The sequence below is a fragment of the Ornithodoros turicata genome, chromosome 1 (genome assembly GCF_037126465.1).
Source record: "Ornithodoros turicata isolate Travis chromosome 1, ASM3712646v1, whole genome shotgun sequence".
NCBI lineage: Eukaryota > Metazoa > Arthropoda > Arachnida > Ixodida > Argasidae > Ornithodoros > Ornithodoros turicata.
The window spans coordinates 205728743-205748588 of record NC_088201.1 but is presented as its reverse complement, the minus strand read 5'-3'; the positions used below and the strand labels follow the sequence as shown (position 1 = coordinate 205748588).

Here is a 19846-nt window from a genome sequence, read left to right as displayed (position 1 = left end):
GTTTCTCCCCCAACATGGTAGTCTATTTCTTCTTAGTTTAAGTACGTCGTATCGGCTCAGTGAGTCTTAACGCCCTGTCGTCATCACATCTTTGGAACACGCCAACAATACGAGGCCTTATGTGCAAAACTGCGCATTTTACTGCCAGATTATCGGATAAAAATAATTACAGTGATCGAAAGACATCCAAAACGCTGCGCAAAAACAACAACCGCATGGTTTACAAACGGCTTGGCCACTGATCACGGACGCCGCCATCTTTAAGATCGCGTGTGCCTTGATGTTTGTTGTGACGTGCGACCAGAACCTGTCCAGGATGCATTACGCCCAGCACGCTTTCGTCTACGAAGAAAAACCCTGAGTTCCTGCCCTCTGTGTAAGAAGGGGTACGATGCACGTGTTACCACTTCCCCGCGATGATCGTACACCTACCGGCCGTAGAGAGAGCCCTAGCGCATGCGCATCGCGGTAATACTGGGACTTATCTGCAGAGCGCCTAGGAGGAGCGCCATGTCTATTACTTATTATTATACTGTTCCCCTGCACGCAAGGATACCGTATGTTCTGATAATCTAGCCTCCGCAAAACCATTTCCATCTATTCCCAGGAGAATGTAACATACTCAAAGGAAAACGAGGGCTGCGAATGGTTGTCCGATTTTTCACACCACATACACTGTTCGCAGGAATGTAACTAAAATAAGCCCACAGAAAGACGATGACCGGGAGAATTTGCTGCATGACGTCGCCGTAATACGAGAGAGCACACTTCATTTTTCAGTAATGTTGCATATTCTTTGAATTCTACCCGAACACCCAAATAGTGCCAATACAACAATTGGTGCTGTAAAAAATACTTACGTACGTCTGGGATACGGTGATCCCTTGCTGAAACGTGTGGTATCTAGTCTTCAATTGACCAATGTTCTATTTTACAGGGCTGAATACTAATCTACCATGCGAAGTTCCGTCGGATTATATGTACGAAAAACGTAGGGTAAGTATGAGATTTTTTTCCCCAGAAGGTGATGGTGGTGGCGATGCTGGCGAAAGGGCTCGCCGTTGTAGTCCTCACAGAGGTGGGCAACGTCACTACTCGCGCCCTGGAGGAATGTCTGTCCTGGCTCGACTTCTAAGGGAACTGTGCTGACATATGCCTGAAAACCTTTGAGGAAAACCCAGAAAAGAACCCAGACAGCACAGCCGCCACCGGGATTTGAACCCGGGTACCTCCCAGAACAAGTGTCGTTATGCCGAATGACCATCCATATAAACTAGACGAAACGTAACAGTGCATACAGAATGGATGCGTAAAAATTAGAGGCTGTCTTGAAGCCACGAAACTTTTGTTTCGTAGTTCTGAAAAGGAAATATTGCATAGAAAGAAGGATATGCTTGTACGAAAGTAACTTCTTGCTTCCCAATGGGAATTTGCGGACTGCCGATGATCGGCCGGCAATCGGCAGTCGGTCGACAAACGACTCCATCGGCCAAGAATGATTGAAACAAGCATGGGCCAATGTCACTAGGAGAGCATGCCGGTCAACCGACTCTGGCCTCACAGCTTGCCCTGACACCCTGTTGACGTGTGGTTAAAGCCTTGCCATGCATCCTCTGGCCTGCATCAGGTGGTCATCACGAAGATATTCATCGAAAAGGACGCGCAGGCCCTCTTTTTTCGGTAACAGCAATAATTATCGCGATATTTAAACCCTGTCCTGTTCTATACCCAAGTGGAAAGTGCCGACAGCCAACCGTGGGCCAGTGGTCGGCTTTTGGTCGGCATGCGGCTTAGTCGGCTACTGCACCTTGGGCAAACATCAGTTCGATGTCGGTCACAGTTGTTGTGGGACGACGTTGTGCGGCGATTTGCAGGTGTGCTATTGAGAGCTTTACATAATATAGGCGGGCCAATGTCGGCCCTGCACTGCAAACAAACCCGAACACAATTCGGTTGCTACTCGAAACAAACAACAAAAAGACGCTTGGACGGTTGGCAAAAAGTCGGATGACAGTTGGTCAGCAACTCTTTCGGCCAGCCAACGTTTGCGCAATGTTGCATAGTGATAGGCAGAGCGAGGTTTTGCAGACCTGTACCAAGAACGAGCTCGTTGGTCAAGCACTTGCCAAGCACAGCTAGGATTGCCAGCCAAGCTATTGCCAAGCTTGGTCCAATCTTAGTATGTCCAAGCCGGCCATGTCTCGGCTATGGCTCCCCACCGGTTAACAACAAAGATGGGCCAACTATGGCCAAGCAACAGAGGTTGGACCAAGCTTTGCAATAGCTAGGCTGGCCTACCCGGCCTTGGTTGGTGTATTATCGGCGAACAAGCTTTGTTCCTGATATGAATCTGTTCCCTGGCCAATAACTTGCCAATAACTGGCCACCCTGCATAGTGCCAAGTTAGGCCAAAGCAGTCCTGTGGCATCGCTCGTATTCATACACAATTGTCTCGCGGCGTAGGGTAACGGCGTAGGGAAGAGTCACAAAATCCTGCAATATGCCCGACACCACTAGAATCAAACATCTCTGTTTCCTGAGGAAGACCAGATACTGTACAAAGGTTGTCTCGCGAGCTTCCACAAATTCGATAGTAGTGTTCCTGTATGAGTCAAAATGAAGGGTGAGGTGCCTGAGTTTAATTCTACGCGTACACAAACAACACTGAAATGAGGAATTGCTTGTCATATTAGCTCACCATGAAGATAACGTCCCTGTTTATTACTGCTTTTGGTCTGGGACAATCGCTTGGCCAATCGAAAGTCGAACTTATGCAATGCTACACAATTCCGCGTTTCCCTCCCTCTCCCAAGGCAACATACCGAGATTGGACCAAGCTTGGCAAGAGCTTGGCTGGCCAACCTAGCCCTGCTTGGCAAGTGGTTGGCCAACGAGCTCGTTTCTTGGTACAGAACTGCCGCCTGGCTCACCGCTTGCCAAACCTGCCTATCACTACTGCCTATCTGCTGCACCCCAGTGCAGGGGACACGGACAGACGAAACACAGTGCTTCCTCTGTATTTCGTCTGTCCGTGTCCCCTGCACTTGGGTTTTATCGCTTTTAGGACATTTTACTCAACTGGTACGGAGATCCAACTTAACAAGCAAAGGTTGGACCAAGCTTGCTAATAGTTGGGCTGGTCTACCTGGTATATCATCGGTCGACAACCTTGTTTCTTGATACGACTCTGCACCCTGGCCAATGACTTGCCAATCACTGGCCGGCCTGAATTGTGCCAAGCGTGTGCTCAAAGCATCCCTGCGGCGTCACTCATATTCATGCTCCATTGTCCCACGGCCTGGTAGCGGTTTATCATTCTTCGTTTGTTGCTTGTTTCCCCACAACGGACAGTGAGTATGGCGTTTTAGAGCACAAATTTTCCACAATGGACAATGTGCACGGCGTTCACAGTGCAAAAAAATATACAAAATAAAATAGAGAGGGTGGATCATACAAGCTCGCAAGATGCCTGAGACCGCCAGAACAGAACAGCTCACAAAGAAAAGCAATTGGCTGTTAGTCAAAATCAAGGGTGAGCGTGTCGTTTAATTCGATGCGTGCACAAACAACACTGAAATGATGAATTGCTTGTCGTATTAAGTCACCATGAAAGTAATGCATCTGTTTCTTACTGATTTTGGTTTCAGACATGCACTTGGTCTATCGAAAATCTAATTTATGCGCTAATACACCATTCCGCGTTACCCTCTCCTCAAGGCGACGTACCGCGATTGAACCAAGCTTGGCAACACCTTGGCCAACGTTGGCCGTTGAACGCAAAGGTGCGGCGGTGGCAGATGTGCCAGCCGATGACGGGGAACTGATCGGGGGTTCCGGCTGGGTATGCGGCGAAGCCATCAAGTTCGGGTCACCAGTTTGTACGGGAGGGTCAAGAAACGCGACTACACTCTCAAGCAGTGCGCTGTACGAATGTTTATTGCGGACCGAAAGATGGCCGAGGAATCGGCGTGGCACGAGCCAGGTGCTAATCTTCGTGTGCGCTGCTACATCTCTTTTTGTGTGCCCTGACGCTCAAGGCTTTTCTTTCAAATAAAAATGTATGCAGGCTGTTCTGCATCATTTTGTGAGTAGGACTGCTAAAAATTACTCGACGACACTGCAGCTTTATGCTGGTGTGATCTGTGCACTCTTGTTGTGTAGCCTCATATCCTGTATAGGTAAATCTTAAGAATGAAAAAAAAAAACACATCCATATGTAATCATGTCATACGATTTACATCCACATTGCAATCATGCTTCTATTTGTCGCGAATGCCACAATGCCTCCAATTTGGCTGTGTTGTGCATGTCTTCAACGTGTTCTGAAGATCTGCGTTCAAAAATAGTGAACCAAACCAATATCCTATTATGCATATATGTAGTACGTCACTGTACTTCCAATTATGTTACAACTTGTTCTCCTTGCACTGGCTCATGCCGTGGGTGCATGTAACATGCACTAGTGCATGTTGCAGTCGTCCGTCACACCTTTCTTCTGTGCGCGTCCTTTTGTTGTCTACACAACATGAATTCGTACCAACTACCCTGCCTTCACACGCTTGTTTAGTGCATGATATACTGTTGGCAGCCGTATTATAGTATGGCATGAGCTGTGGGGGTTTTTAGGCATTGGTGGTGGTGATGGTTTGGCAAGTAATCGTGCGATGATAATGCTAGTGGAAATCCTTACAATGCCAGTGTGGAGTCGAGAGAGAAGGTTGTAAAGAATGAGCATGCAAAATACACAAGTCCCTAACCAGGTGTGTAAAAGTGTTTGGTTAATAATATATGGCTTTGAACAAATGGTCATAATGCAGTTATTGAACAAAATATTAGCACTGGCTTGTTTGTAGCTGATGTTGCAGCTGTTGTTGTGTGTGTTTTCTCTGGTCCGTTCCTGTTTGCTCCAGCCTTGAAACACCAGTATAAGGCATCCTTCTTTATGATATATTTGGTTTATTTTAACATCTATATTTTGTGTTCATGGTCTCAATAAACTACAAATCCTGAATGGTTCGGATGTAGTGTAATGGCATCAAAGTGTGGCTGTTTATTTTAGCAACTATTACGTCTGTCAGGACAAATATATTCCCATTTGGTGAAATTTCATCGGAACAAGAGACAGTCACAACGTAATGATGATTCTTTGTTGGCTGAACAGAACAATCAGTTTAGTGCCTAATGATTTGTACAATAATCTTATATGATGAAATGCAGAAATAAAAGAGGTCACAGGTAAGCACAGCACCGCACTGACAGGGGGTCACGACACTGGCAACCTCCACGCTCACAAGCAGGGACTCCCTGGACAACATGACGAAAACAGCGCTAAACAAACAAAACAACACACACACGCGCACACACACAGGACGAGGACATAAACAAGGCAGCACCCTGAGTACGTTTTCCGTATGAGTCGCACTGCAAAGAAACACAGCCAGCAAAGAGATGCTCTAGCGCGTTGCAGATTTGTTCCACGCTGAAAGCACCACATCGATTTCTTAGAACTATTATACCGTAAAGGTTATGCTTGTGGGAGTCACCTCCAGGGTAAGGCCACCCTGCATCAATGTTCTTTCTGTTTACATAGCCTGCAGTAATCAAGCACTTGCACACCCGTCGCGAACATGACATGAGGCTCGAAAGCGTATAAAAGACGCTGCTAAACTCTTAGAAAAAAGGTCGGAAAAAAGTAGTAATGGCCGTCATTACTACGTTCCCGATGCATTTACTAGCTCCTGCTTTGTTATTACTACCATATTACAACCTGCTACCGCAGATATGTAGTAACAGTCTTGGTTACTACTGCAACCAGAGAACGTAGTAAGAGCAGATGATGCCCTGAGCTTTCTGATCCATTCGGGGGCAAGCCTTATGTTGTACACTTATATTGTAACGGTATTTTCTCTGTCAATTTTTCGCAGATGCACTAACATGATACAAAATTTACAGCTTTTGCGCCAAATATGCGTTAATAATAGTTGCCGCCAGGCGTCCACCAGCAACTTCCGTTTCCGCGTCTTTGTCTTCCTTTCGATGTGTTTGGTGGGTGGCGGGCGTTCGTCTTTCGAAAGTCTTTATCGGGAGCTTTATTCGTTTGGTTAAGCGCGTAGTTTGCTGTTGCCGCACTACCCAGGTGAAAATTTTTTGAACTGGTACCAGTTGAACTGTGTTATCGAACAGGGACCAGTTCAACCGGCCCCAGATCAACTGGTACCAGTTGGGACAACTGGTCCCTGTTCAATAACACAGTTCACCCAGTCCCAGTTGCAACCGGTCCCAGTTGAGACTGGGACCGGTTTGAAACCAGTCGGGTCAACTGGTACCAGTTGAGACTGGGACTGGCCAGAAACCAGTTGGGCCAACTGGTACCAGTTGATCGAACTGGTCCCTGTTCGATAACACAGCTCACCCAGTCCCAGTTGAACTGGGACTGGGCGAACTGTGGTAAGTAAGTAATGCCGCGAGCTCGCGCTGTGGCTGCCGCCACTGCCGAAATCTGCCGATCGCGCGAAAGCTGCTGTCATGGAGATTTCCACTCCCGATGAACGCATACGCGGGATCCTACGGCGCATGCTCCTGGCGGGATTCCTCGGCTCGGACATCTCGGCAACACGTCACGATGACGTGTTGCTGAGCCGGCCGTGGTCGCGTCAAGTTACCCGTTGTGTCTCCGCTCGGCAACTCCCCACGGCGCGGCGCCAGCTGTCCTCCCTTCGCCGCTCCGTTTAAATTCGCTCCCGAGAAGTCCGCTCGCGCGACGAAAGTAAAATTTCGGTTCTAGACTCAGAAAATATAAAATGTCTTCTTTCGAACGAAACGAAGAAAAAATCGTTTCATAGTCCCTTTAAATAAGCTTACCAAATGGTCCCATGAGAATGGATTCAGGTTCTCACATGAGAAAACCGTTTGTGTTCATTTCTCGAGGGTGAGAGGACTGTTTCCTCCACCTGCTCTTAAGCTGAACGGACAGGACCTCGCTATTAAGGGTGAACACAAATTTCTCGGGGTCATCCTAGATAGAAAGCTCACCTTCTTACCTCACATCAAGAGCATTATATTAAAATAAATTGCATGACATCCCTAAACCTATTGAGAGTGCTGTCCCACAAATCTTGGGGAGGAGATCGTGACACTCTGCACAGGGTCTATGCGTCCACACTGCTGTCCAGAATGGACTATGGATGTGTTGTCTTTGGGTCTGCTCGGAGGTCTGTCCTGAAGATTTTAGACCCAGTACATCACCAGGGACTGCGTTTGATAACTGGTGCTTTCCGCACATCGCCAGTGGACAGCCTCTACGTTGAGAGTAACGAATGGTCACTGGAAAGAAGGAGATTTTACTTGTCTGTTTCGTACTCTTTGAGGGAAAGAGGCTATCCAATAACCCAGTCATTTCCTGGGTTAAAGGGACACGCATCAAGCAGCTCTTTCGTAATAAACCCAGCGTTATTCCCCCATTTAGCATGCGCGTTCTCCAGGGATGTGAGGATTACAATTTCCCACTTGATTTCACCATAGTACAGGCTAGCCCACGGGTCCCGCCGTGGCAATCACCTCCATGTTTCAATAGCTCCCTGACTATGTTTAAGAAACAGAACACACCACCTGTTGTGCTCCAGCAGGAGTTTGAGTTCCTTAAAGAAAGTCTTGGGCAACACAGAGCTTTTTACACTGACGGTTCCAAAACACGCACCTCGGTCTCATGTGCAATGGTAACCGATGGATTCACACAGTCATATCGTCTACCTCACATGCTCTCAGTTTTTAATGCCGAATTATACGGAATAATCCTCGCACTGAACTACATCTTAGAAAGTCACACCAAGTCATCAGTCATTTACACAGATTCTCTGAGCTCTTTTCAAGCAATAGGCAACATGGTGATGTCCACAAACCTCTTTTTGCAGAAGGCACAGTGCCTTGCTGGTAAGGTAATTAAAAAGGGTCTCTCTTTAACATTCTGCTGGGTACCCAGTCATGTGGGTATACCCGGGAATGAACTCGCTGATGCAGCTGCTACTGCTGCTCTTTCATCTGAGGTGAATCCCAAGACCTCCGACCTACACTTATGAGGGCCATAAACAACAAATGGCAACAGCACTGGGATACACTGCACAGCAAAATACTTCATATAGTTAAGCCCACCATTGCAAAACGGGCAGAGTGTTTAACAGTCGTCTTCATGAAGTTGTTTCTGCCATGCTGAGAATTGGGCACACGCATTTGACCCACAGTCATCTCCTCCGCAATGAAGAGGCTCCACATTGCATGAGATGCGACGAGACGAAATCAGTCCTTCACATGCTCATTACATGCCCCATCATACGACACACACCGACTTCACCATTTTCACGAATTGTACACATACCATACACCTCTACATCCCTCCCTTTTGCTGGGGGATGACGCTCTTTTACTGTTTGAACGTGTTTTTAATTTCTTTCAAGACATTGGTATTTTACATGCATTGTAGTTTTGGTTATTTGATTTTATGTCCTTTGATACTCTAACTGTAAAGTTTAGCTTTACTAAATCACTATACTTTTAGCTTGTACTTTTCTTACCATTGTCTTGGCGCATTATGGCCTTCGTTGCTTATACGCCATGAAAACCCGAATCATCATCATCATCAACATAACTCATCTGAAGTTCACATCTTTCTTCCCATACCAGCGAACTGTTAGTATTGGTAGTTAATGTTAGTACAACAGCATGTCCCAAAATTGATTTCTCAAAGTTCCCAAAAAATCTCAAAATAGAGAATACAAATACTTAATATATTAAAGTACAACTGTACATAGCTTACCTCGTTATACCGGTATTAAATAACGCAATGGTTGGTCGAGAACAAAATCATCCAAATGAGGTGGAAGACGTCAGACCCTCCTCGGTCGGCTTGACGAGGGCTCGCTTGGCGAAGGATCACTCACTAAGTCCAGGTGACACAGCTCTGCAGACGACGGAGCAGGAGCGAATATTGAGCGTTCTCCAGCCTGTTGATCACTCTGGCAGTGTTGCCTTATCAAGGGGTACGTCCGGAGTTAACTGAAGCGTTGACAACATCTTCTGCAGCAGCAGGTATCGGCCACCACAGCTGATCGTTGCTCGTAGCCGTTGCCACTTGTCGCGGGTGCAGCACTACCTTGGACGCATTTCCACACTTGCCTATTTCCACACTCCTTCAACACTTTTAGTTGTGTGGAGTATGATGGCATTGCCTTGCCTTTGTCTTCAACTTAATACGTACAAAGTCTCCCCCCTGAAAAGTCGGACCTTGGCATTCCGCCCGCTGATCTGTATACTCTTTCATACATTTTTTATGGACTTGACGCTTCTTGCGAATGTCCCTAGTGTTCGACGATGCCACAAGTTGGTTTTTTGTTTGTTTGTAAGGAAAAAGAGGAGAAATTGAACTCGTCTCCGCACTTGTTCTGCTACTCCTAACATAAGTCCTCACTCCCCACCACCCAAAATGCTTCGCATGTACTCTACTCGAAAGGTCGCTATTCACTATGCACACGTTCGCTATTCAGAAGTTCACTATTCGCATTTTCACTAGAAGTCCAGAATTACCTTCTATTCACATGTTCACTGGAAGTTCACTATCCACAATTATCCCAAGATAATGCACAGAGAATCCTATAAGGTTGTGTCCATCCCACAGCTCTGGACAAATTTCACAATTGCCGCCAAGGCTGCGTCCCTCGTGTTCGGTGCCCAAAGTCCCAACACGTTCACTAGATTGAAGACTCTGGTGTCTTTGAGACGCATTACCTAGTGCAGTACATTATAACATTCTCACTGGCCTCCACCGTTGCACAAACCGAACAATTCATTTTGTTTCTTTCGTTTCGTTTTCCTTCCTTCTGTACGATCTCTTTCCTTTCTTACGATTTCTTTCCTTTTTTTTCGTTTTCTTTCTTTTTTTCGTTCTCTTTTTATGAAAGGAATATCAAGTCGGTCTCTGCCTCGCTAACCTATCCTCGTTTTTTTTTTTTTTAAGAAACATATCCCCCCCCCCCCGAGAACAATTCGATGAGTCGGCTTTTCAAACTTCATGAAGAAAATGAGGGCTATGATGTACATTCAACCGACACCGGTGTAGTAAACGTCTGAACAGAGGCCGGTAACGTGGACGGAACACAGAACTTCAGCTCCAGATCTATGCGTCGTAGCACCAACGAATCATTCGGCAATTGTACCCATCGCCGTTTGCACAGTTCCTGCGATAATGACTTTAATGAAGATGTAATATCTGACTGAGTATATCACCGAATGTAGTGTTGAAGACAGGTATGCTATGTTCGCTAGTTCGTTGAGCAGCTTGATTCCCTCCTCTATCCAAATGTCCAGGAGTCCACCGCAGAATAACCTTTTGGCTGGCGAATCTACATTTGCTGTATCCATGGAGTATTTGGGAAACTGTTGAGGTCATAGGGACATTTCCCAAGAATGAGAGCATGGCTTAGAGTCCAGCTTTTGAGTCGCTGTATTTAACCCACTGCAGGTGGCTGTTGTGCCACTACGTACTGTATTGCATGCTGGATGACTACCAATTCTGCTGTTGTTGGAGATCTATTGTGTGACAGTCGTGCGATTCCGTCTTTCCTGTGCAGTGGAACCACAAAAGCAGACCCGAGCCTCATTCTGTCGTCGATCCGCCAGTGAAAATAGCAGTCCAGCTACAGTGACAACCCATCATAGATAGACAATGCTGTCTCAGCACTGCACTGGGTAAAGTGGATTTGGGATGGTGTACCCCAGACACGGAGATGCAAATCGGCGGTAGACCTAGAGTCGAAAGGGGATTCTGTGTCGCTCTTCGAGGTTGTGTTTTGGGCAAGTTGCGCTGTCATGGCGCGGATTCAGGCGCAGATAATGGCGCACTAATTCTTACTTTCTTAGCACATCTACGGACAGTTTGCTAGCTCCTGCTGTTGTCAAAACATTGGAGGTAGCTCGAGGTACTCCGAGGAATATATTCAGAGCTCATGTTCAAATTCTATGTAGTGTCCTCTCTGCTGCGTTGCACATAGTACCGGTAGATAGTAAGCCACTATCTGCCGAATAAGAGCCCGGAGTATCGTAAGTACGGACTTAAATGACATTCCCCTATGGACTCCGGAAAGACTACGAAGGACGTTGACACGTGCCCCAGACAGCTCCTGAAGTTATTTTATGTCAGCAGACCTTGGTAACTGTGCATCAATGACGACTCCTAAGTAGCAACGGGACAAGTATTCCCGTTACATTGAACGGTGTCCTGGGCCTCCACCTGTGAAGCAGCACCGCTGGGCCACAGCCGGTTGTTGCATGAGGAGGGCACCGATCAGTCATAAGCATCTGTTTCACGACATGAAGCACTGGTGTCTTTTGAAGTATGCCCAATTGCGCTTGAGGTTTTAAAACGCGCTTAAGTCTTCCGATTAACCTATTGGCCTGCGGATAATAAACTGAGGAGAAGAACTGCTTGACACCCCTTTCTTTAAGAGATTGTTTAAGAACCGACGAAGTGAATTGGGGACCGCAGTCGGATACACGTTCATCGGGCAATCCCTCCCGACCAGACACGCGGCGAAGGAAAGTTAGTATGACCTGTGCCGTCACCGTTCCGATGAAAACAGCGTTCCGGTCACCGGCTATATATGCCCATCAAGGTTATGGCGAACATAAATGCCAAGGCAAATGCTTCGAAGGGACAGACTATATCAATAGCGAGTTTTTTCCGTTGTTTATCCTGAAGTGGCACAGCTTGTAAGAGTGCGGGCGACGGTTTGGAACATTTACCTGCCGCTTAACACACTTTGCAGCTTGTAATTTAATGTTCCAATCCCGGCCAGCACCTTTCCATCAGCAGGCTTCTCGTGTGCGGTGTTTGGTCCTCGCCATGCACTGGTGGGACACATGAACTGTGCCATTATCCGTCCACTTAATGTGCTGGACAAGACGAGACTTTGTCGCGACACAGTAGGCCATCAGCAATTGACAGCTCTTTTCTAACCTCGAAAAATGGGACCACTTCTTTAGCCACATCCCGCTTAAGCGGCCATGATGTCCTCATGTATCGCATGATGTCTTGAAGCAGAAAATATTCATCAGATGATTTCTAGACCTCTTCATTTAGTCACGCAAACTGATACCGACGAAATTACTTCATCCTTGAGCTCCACCTCTTCATTGTTGGGATGCGGCAGTATGGTCAGCCATAGCCTCCTATATTACTGATCATGCCTGCCCGCTGAGCGCGAAACGGCCGTTCACCGCACTACGTGGGGGCGCCAGTTTCTCAGGATACACGGGCTCCTTCATAAAGCAGAGCTGCGACAACTTCGTCGGTAACTCAGACGTGACACGTTGCCGTTGATCACACTCTCCCAGTTCCCTCCGTCGCCAACCTGGTCAACTTTACGCTTTGCGCATCGCTTCTACCGCGGAAGGGCAGCCGCGCAAGGGTGGTTTAGAGGCCTTTCTGGGCCCCCACAGCTGTGCTGTGCTTTCAAGCGTATTTGCAGTTCCCTATTAAGCGTGTAGACCAGGTTTGACATAAATGTCGAGGTTTTGGACTGCACTCAGCTGTAGCATGTCAAAGCCATTAAATTATTTCGCTCCTGGTGTATGATAATACAGCAATCACTCATCAGAAATTGCAGCTTACTGCACATTCGGGTGTGGAGAATTCTCTACGGCTTTCCACCAAGGTAGCTGAAGCTATGCGAACTCTGAAACAGACCGCCAACGCAGTTGCGTTCTGGCTTTTTTTTTTCTCGTCTTTTGAATTGTTTATATTGCTTCATGAAACTTTTCCAACTCTCCCTTCCAACTGTTTATCTTTGTGGCTTGTACAGACATGTAAGTATATATGTGGGATGCTGGGAAAACCACGACTTGGGTGTTCCACCTAAGGTCACCCGTACGTACCCTGTCTGGGCTGTCAGCACAGCCAGAGCGAAGGAAACTTCTGCGACTATGGCATTGCTTCCAACGTCTGGACGTGTGACAGTAGCTGGGCCCTTCACCTACTTTGTGGCAGTATCTATCGTGGCAATTGCTCATGTCTGAAGTGCATTGGCGCGTTATTCCACGTCCGTGCGCGTTAATCCGCGGAACGGACAGGGCGTAGCCTCACGGCACAGTGCTTCTAAGCTTTTACAGTGGGTGCTGTGTTTTGCGCAGAGACGACTGTCCCTCACGCGAAACTCTGCGCCAAAAGCAAAAACGACTGGGAGAGAAAGAGAGATAGAGAGACATTAGATGTGAGGCAGTAGTCGAACACCCGAAAAAGGTCCGTCATCTGCATATGGAAGCGAAGGTAGATTAAGATGGCATACGAGGCAGGCGAGATGGTGGCCGGACTCCACGCAAACGGACAAACAAATACAAGCCTTAATTTGGGCACATCAGAAATCAGCGAGTTCAAGCAAAACCCGCATTTTTTCCCAATTTCCCGAATTCAAGCTCGATTTTCATTCTTGTTGTTGTCGTCGAATACTTAAGTTGAGTTGGAAGGAACGTTGGTTGAAATGCGGCTGTTTTCTTGTTGTACGCGCTTAAGTTGAAACCCCTAGTCATTGTATTGCAATCATCCTAGAGATCGTACTGTAGTTATCCCCATCCCACCCCAACCCCCACTCCTTAAGTCCATCATATCAATTTCATGTTTACTTCACATGTTGTCGTAGCACACTTTACTTTAAAACAAAAGTTTGTTTGTGCAAGCCGTGTCCCCGTTACGTCTGCTTTGTCACGAGTGGTCACCGGCCATCGCAAACGTTTTCGGGTGCCTCTCGCACTGGGAGAAGCACACAAATGTAATGAGAATAGCACGGCAGGTTACAGACATAATTGAACGTGTTGCAGGCAATGCCATGTATCAGAAACCCGTATCTAATGAGACTACGTGAACGAACTGATGTTCTGAGGCTGGAACAACATAGAAAGGACAAATGCATACAAAGCCTCAAATTGCTCAGTGACTTTTATCTTTCATCGCTAACGAGAGTACCTTTAGAGATTCTTGCGCGGTTACCTAAAAACAACGGTTCTTAGGCGCGAGACCCACGTAGGGCACATTTCAAAGTAGAGTAGCAGACGACAAAGCGCTCACGCATTACATTACATAACAGCAAGCGCCGTTCTCCAGGGAGCACACACATCCGTATGACCATCACGATCCTGGGAAACTGGCGCCACCAAAGTGAACGGCTCCTCCGCGTGTGTTTCGCGCTCAGCGGGCAGGCATGATCAGTATATAGGAGGCTATGGGTCAGCACTCACATGCCCAGACACGTGCGTCACATTCCCGCACACCCATAGAATACTGTCTTTCCCACGTAGACAGGCTCTTGGATGCAAAGGCTACGGTGTGCTTGTCCATTTTCCCCAGCTGTTACAGCAGAGCTCCAAACCCATAATCTGATGCGTCCGTTGTGACCACGATCGCCATATTGGGGTTAAAGGGCCGCAGCAACTCAGCCGCTCTTTGCAGTCGCTTCATAACGTTGAAAGCCTTGCACCCCTCTTTGCTCCAGCTGAACTGCACCCCTTTTCGCTGGAATTTGCGCAAGGGCTCCACAACGTCTACGTAACGGGATATAAATCGGGCGTAATTACCAGTAAGGCCCAGGAATAAGGGCAGACCATCGGCATTCCAATTAACAGGTGCTTGCGTGATGTAGTCGACCTTTGACTGTAATGGTAGAATTCCCTCTGTTGACAGTTTATCGCGCAGAAACAGGATGTCTCGACTGTCGATACACACTTAGAGTTCAACGTCAGCCCAGCTTTAGAAATTATTTTCAACAGTGCACACAGGTTTCGCCGATGTTCCTCTGTAGTGGCGCCATGCACGACGACATATTCTATATGCCGAATCACCCCCTCACTATCCTATAGAAGGTGTCACATCAGCTTCAAAAATACCAACGGTGAATTGTGTTGTTGTTGTTGATGATGATGATGATTACCATTTTACTGGTGCAAAGACAACTTATGCAGTAGAGCGCACCGACGAATCGTGTGAGTCAAAGCTAGCTAAGAATTTTAAATTTCATTTAAAAGCAAATGGAAAGGTAAAAAAATATTAGAGAACAACAACAACAACTTTATTTCGAGATGATGGAGAGGGAGTTGAGTTGATGGGATTGATGGAGATGAGTATCGCCAGGGGCGATGCTTAACCCCATTGCTAGTGGTGATAGGAGGAATAAAAATTTGCATTAGACATATTTGTATGTTCACATGTTATTCAGGTTACTTACACCTCTTAAGAAGTTGTACACATGGTTAAAGGTAACGAGAGGCCCGTCCCCTAGCAAAAGCGTTGGGAGAAGAGGAATCCTATATTGGTAAAACAGCTAGAAAAGTTGTTGACGAAATGTTCGTGATGGGTGCAAACTTTGAGTTTATGTACAAGTAACATGGCTGTCCATAGAGCTCGCACTGTGGTGTCTACTCGCCTAGATGAAGATTCCCATGTGTTAAGAAGGTGTGGCCAACTCTCAGACGGCTGAATAAAACTTCCTGTAATCAATAATAATTTGGTGTTTACGTCGCGAGACAACTGAGATCATGCTTGCTGTAATCGATTTTCTAACTGTTGGACACACTGTGTTATCCGAGCTCTGACAGTTTGACGGTTTGACATTTGTTCAGTGTTTGCATGTCTCAATATATTAACCATTCCTTGTTAATAACCTGACTGAGGTCTGCTAAGAGACGACCGAGAGGAAACTGGAATGGCGTACTACCAATATCCTGAGCAGCAGCGGCAGCACCATACGCTCCCTCGTTTCCCTTTATGCCTACGTGTCTGGGAGCGCAGCAAATGTGCATAGTGTGGCCCGTTCCTTGTACCAGATTCGGGAGATATTGTGTCTATCCTACGAGCAGGCCTTTCTACGAGCAGGTCCTTCTTCGGAAACACATATGGCAGGAAGTGCACTATGAGAGTCTGTGTATCTAACCGATGGTGATCTGTGTGCTTGCCCCGCAGGGGGCACCGGCTTCGGCTGGTGTTTGGTGAGTGGCGCCACCACGGACCCCAGCCCCCAGTCCTAAGGTGTTATCCGTACCGTGCCGAGGGGATTTAAGGTGAAGGGTAGAAACCTTGAACGGTGGCAGTCGGGGACTTGGTCAAGCCCCGGCTGATGGGTTGTCAAACTCCGGGACCTTCCCGTATGTATGAGTATGAAATACGGGTGACCCTTTTGGAATACTCATTGATCAAACCTACATGGTAAATATTCTTCTTCTAATGAGATCTTGGCCGCAAAGCGTCCACGGACCGAAGCCGTAAGGACTGTAACAAAACAGTTCACTTCAAAATACATCGTACTTTCTTCTTCAGATACAGAGAAAGAGAAAAGCACACCACTGGGAAAGATGTCACCCTTTTTCATTGAGAAAGCGGTGGCATCACTGTCTAAGTACATTACTGAAATCAAACGCATCAGATCTGGCGACCTTCTCGTAAAATGCTCCAATGAAATAGACTGTGAACGCATTCTAAACACACATGAGATGATGGGTAAAAATATTTCAGCTTCCTTGCACAAAACACTGAACACTTGCAGGGGCGTCATGGCAGTATCAGAACTGATTGACGTGCCTGTGGAAGAAATCCTAGAAAACTTAAAGGACCAGGATGTCATTGATGTACGCAAAATCAAAATCCGTAAAAATGGGGAGTACATCACCACACGAAATATAGTACTGACTTTTGACAGGCCCACACTTCCAACAAAACTAAAAGTAGGCTACCTGTCAGCAGATGTCCGACCTTACATTCCGAACCCGTTGCGCTGTTTTCGGTGCAACAGGTTTGGACATGCTGCAGACGGGTGCCGTGGCTCCGCCTGTTGTGCACGATGTGGAAAGTCTGACCATGAGACTAAAGAATGCAAAGGGCCAGACTGCTGTGTCAACTGTTCTTCCAACCACCCATCCTACTCGAGGTCCTGTACAAAGTGGAAATATGAAAAAGAAGTCCTGCACGTTAAGGTTACACAGAACATCAGTTACCCAGAAGCCAGAAAAAAAGTAGCTCCCATCTTTTTCGAAAAATCCTTTGCCACAGCCGTAAAACAGAAAGTAAAACTAGTAACACAGTTCACACAGACCGAGCAATCACTGCTGATAGAGACAACCACAAAAGAAGTCCAGGGAGGTGCACGTCCACCTCCAGTCCCCGAAACTCCAGTGGCGTCCCTAACACCGACGCCACTTCTGTCCTCACAGTCCACGGAGACCACATCCATGGACTGCGAGGACGAGACGAGCTCTGAGCGCTCCTTCGCGAGCACGAGCTCCCAAGTCCTCCAAAAGAATAGAGCTAGTCTGTCGGGGAGTGGGTCACTCCCTGACATATCTGACAAGGAGCTTGCGGCTGCGCGGAAGAAACCCACAAGGCCGCGGGTCACACCTCCAACAAAAAAGAGGTAATGAAAGCTTTTCAAAGTCGGCAAAACTTTCTGACACACTTACTACTACTTCTTAGTACTGCAACTATTATGCAGCACACGATCCTCCAATGGAATTGTCGTGGGTTCCTTTCTAACTTTGATGATGTGAACGATCTCTTCGAGACGTATAATGCTACATGTTTTTGTATTCAGGAAACATATTTGAACAACCAAACACAAAATACACTGCGTAGACACAACATATTTCGAAGAGATCGAAGTGACGCCGCCCGAGCATCTGGTGGTGTAGCGATCATCACACGACGATCTCTCCCAACAAAAGCAATTCACCTAGTTACAAACTTGGAAGCTGTAGCTGTGCAGGTGTGTTTAGACAGGATCGTCACCATCTGCTCGGTATACTTGACGCCATCAGACACTATTACACAAAAAGAATTAGAAGATTTATGCAGCCAACTTCCAAGTCCTTTTATAGTTCTAGGTGACTTTAATGCTCATAATCTACTTTGGGGCAGTACAAGAACTGACACTCGAGGGAAAATGTTAGAGAATTTTTTATTATCAACATCAATCTGTCTTTTAAACACAGGGGCACCTACATACATACATTCTTCAAGTCAGACTCTCTCAGCCTTAGACCTGTCTTTTTGCAGTCCATCCTTGTTTCAGGAGATAGAATGGACTGTAGAACAAAACCCACTTGGAAGTGACCACTACCCAGTGGTGTTAAAATACCTTACTCTAGTCGACACTCTGACGACACGCCCTCCCAGGTGGAAATTTGAAATAGCCGACTGGAATCAGTTTTCTGAAAAATGTGACCTCTCTCTGATTCCTATTGATACGGTGACGATCGAGGAAGCTAGCAATCTTATTAGTAACATCATCCTCGATGCAGCAACGCAATTCATTCCCCAGGCTCCTGGTCGTCTCCCAAAGCGACCTAAACCCTTGTGGAACAGTGAATGCGAGGAAACTCGCAAACTGCAAAATCGGGCATGGGGCACATTTCGGAGGTACCCCTTATCACAAAATCTCCTGCTTTTTAAAAAGGCAAGAGCAAAGGCCAGGTGGACACGCAAACAAGCTAAGCGGTCCTCTTGGCACGCCTTTGTATCGTCTCTGTCTTGTAACACCCCATCCAAAGTGGTGTGGGACAGACTTCGCAAAATCAGAGGAGAACACATCAGTCATTCCGTCCCTCTTTTAGAAGTTAACGGTCAGGTATGTGAAAGCCTAGAAGAGCAGGCGAATGCGCTTGGGGAGCATTTCCAAAGAATTTCTGACTCATCTCATTATAGTAAAACTTTCTTAAGATCAAAGACACTGCAGAAAAGAAGACAATTCGAATGAGTGGCGGGGACGATCATGGATATAATCAGCCGTTTACTATGATAGAGCTGCAGAGGTCATTATCTTCAGCAAAGGCTACCTCACCTGGTCCAGACCGAGTGACATATTCCATGCTTCAGCACTTGTCCGAAACATCGAAAGAATGCTTGCTTCGTTTCTTCAACCGAATCTGGGCAGACAGCACATTACCATCCGCATGGAAAACTGCCACCGTTGTTCCACTGTTAAAACCTGGAAAAGACCCTTCAAATCCAACTAGCTATCGACCTATCGCTCTCACAAGCTGCATCGGCAAAACATTTGAGCGTATGGTCAATGGTCGGCTCGTCCATTTTCTAGAGGAAAACAAATGTCTCTCTGAACTTCAGTGTGGTTTTCGTGCCGGGCGGTCCACAACGGACCACCTGGTTCGAGTAGAAACAATGATACGTGAAGCTTTCGTCCGAAGACAACACTGCCTTTCTGTTTTCTTTGATCTTGAGAAGGCATACGATACCGCTTGGCGGTATGGTATCCTACAAGATCTGTACTCTTTTGGGATCAGGGGGCGCATACTCAGGTGCGTCATGAACTTCCTACAAAACAGGACATTCCAAGTACGACTTGGAACGACGCTATCTGGTGTTCTGGTTCAAGAGAATGGAGTGCCACAGGGATCTGTCCTGAGTGTTACTCTCTTCCTTGTGAAAATCAATTCAGTAGCCAATGTAATTCCTCGTTCCATGTCATGCTCCTTATACGTAGATGACATTCCAATATCATATTCTTCTACAAATCTAGCAATATGCGAGCGCCAGATGCAGCTAGCTCTAAACAAGCTTACCACATGGTCCCTCGAAAATGGGTTTAAGTTCTCGCACGAGAAAATTGTCTGTGTTCACTTCTCTAGGGTCAGAGGAGTGCTTCCTTCACCTACCCTTAAGCTGAATGGGCAGGACCTCACTGTCAAGAGTGAGCACAAATTTCTTGGGGTCACGTTTGATAGCAAACTTACTTTCCTACCGCACATTAAGAGCCTTAAAACTAAATGCATCAAGTCCCTAAGCCTCTTAAAGGTGCTGTCACACAGA

At 46.8% G+C, this 19846-nt stretch overlaps 1 protein-coding gene across 1 annotated transcript in view; it reads left to right on the top strand.

The window, feature by feature from the left end:
- LOC135375742 (uncharacterized) overlaps positions 1-19846 on the top strand; it is a 185656-nt gene that overhangs the window by 128057 nt on the left and 37753 nt on the right. Inside the window, exon 5 of the mRNA XM_064608397.1 lies at positions 938-996. Coding sequence (XP_064464467.1) covers positions 938-996 — 59 coding nt within the window. The remainder of the gene's footprint in view (positions 1-937; positions 997-19846) is intronic.